General features: G+C 43.0%; 1 protein-coding gene across 1 annotated transcript in view; it reads right to left on the bottom strand.

Annotated features, from left to right (window-relative positions):
- LOC106533497 (phosphatidylinositol 3,4,5-trisphosphate-dependent Rac exchanger 1 protein) overlaps nt 1–1619 on the bottom strand; it is a gene marked incomplete at its 5' end in the record, with an annotated part of 20747 nt that overhangs the window by 17104 nt on the left and 2024 nt on the right. Inside the window, 2 exon segments of the mRNA XM_014029830.1 lie at nt 899–1109; nt 1250–1411. Coding sequence (XP_013885284.1) covers nt 899–1109; nt 1250–1411 — 373 coding nt within the window.

Raw genomic sequence — 1619 nt, 5'->3', positions numbered from 1 at the left:
GAGCTAATCAAAACTGTTTTACTTTTCGTATTTGTAGTATTGATCATATATTTGCATACAAATTGATTTCTGTTGTGGGTATAAAAAATGTTTTTTTTCTGTTAAATTTGGTCACATTTTCAAAGAGTCACTGCAGAGGGACCAAAGAGCCACATGTGGCCCCAGAGCCGCAGGTTGCGGAGCCCTGATCTGTATAGTTGGAGCCAAGTTGAGGCAGCAACATAAAAACCAAAGCTCATCGTCTCAAAGTGACAACAGCTGGGCAGATGTCTGACAGGCAGCTGAAGCCTGAAGGAAGAAATGAAGACAAGGCATCTTGGAGAACAGCAAGCATCGCTAACAGTCTGTTTGTCTAGACAGCTGCGTTGCATTTTCAACCTTGATGAGCGGAGAAACAGCTCAGCAGTTCAACTCCAGAATGCTTAATTAACACCAAACTCTGTCGGGACAAAGACGGGCCCGTAATGACAGAGACGGAGACAGATGTTTTCAATCCAAACATACAGAATCTCCAAGCTCTTTATCCTCTCTTTGAATTATTCTTCGCTTTTATATCAAACCACTTTCTCTTCTATTTTGCTTTCCCAGCAGCAGCAGCAGCCAGAGTCTATTTCAAACTTCCTCCCCTGCTTTGAAGCGACCTCGTCTGTGACATGATTCATTCATTTCTACTGTCAATAAGCAGAGAATACTGTGAAATTAATGGAGTCTTAATAGGAAATCCCTCACTGTGGGTTTGCGAGTGAAGCTGAGGTTAAATGTTTTCTTCTCAACGACCCGGGAATTAAAAAGACATGCATGGCAAGTGATAAAAATAATCACTGTTAGGTGGGTTGAGAACTATTATCACAAAACTCAAAGAAGTTCAGTTTAAGCTGTGGATGTGTTTGTCCTTTACCTTGGTCTGGGTCCATGCCAAAGAAAGAGTTTTTGCGGCCGAAGCGGATGCTGAAAGTCCTGCCGGCTGAGGTAGTACTTTTGGGGTAGGAGACCTGCATCAAGTTGACGTGACAGTTTGTGGGAACAAAGTCCATGCAGCCCAGTGGGTGAGGGCGGACGCCAGCCTGCCTGAAGGGGGGCCACACCTTGTCCCTCAGCTCCTGGGAGAACTGGGTCAAACAAAAAGATCTGGGTAAATGTGGATGCAGACTTTCTCTATTTTAACAAATACATTGATTTTAATCCCAGTAAGCTGCAAGATATCTGTTTTAGGATCTGTTTAGAACTAAACCAACGTATGCCCCTGTACCTGCTGATAGCTGCTGATGCGCCGTTTGATACTCTCCAGCTTGGTGTCGCAGATTTGTCTGAACTCGTACTGGGGCATGGTAACGACTCGGTCGCTCTGGGAGATGAGCTGGCTGCAATTATGTACAAAAAGGCTGTCGTCACCAGAGAAWGCCTCCAGGATCTGAAAAGATAAAAACCACCAATAAGGACGAATAAGGATTTGTGGGGAAAAAATAAATAAATAAAAATTTGAAACTTGATGTTTCCATTTCCAACCAGATTTGGAACAAACTACGTGTTAATCTGATTGGATGTTTCGTCTGCTAMAAGTATATTTTCTACCAGCAGCAACACAAGACAACTGTTTTTTGTTTAGATAAACACTGAGT

The sequence above is a fragment of the Austrofundulus limnaeus genome, unplaced genomic scaffold (assembly GCF_001266775.1).
Source record: "Austrofundulus limnaeus strain Quisiro unplaced genomic scaffold, Austrofundulus_limnaeus-1.0 Scaffold957, whole genome shotgun sequence".
NCBI classification, from domain to species: Eukaryota; Metazoa; Chordata; class Actinopteri; order Cyprinodontiformes; family Rivulidae; genus Austrofundulus; species Austrofundulus limnaeus.
The sequence above is the reverse complement of the archived record's forward strand: the minus strand, read 5'-3'. Positions and strand labels throughout refer to the sequence as shown.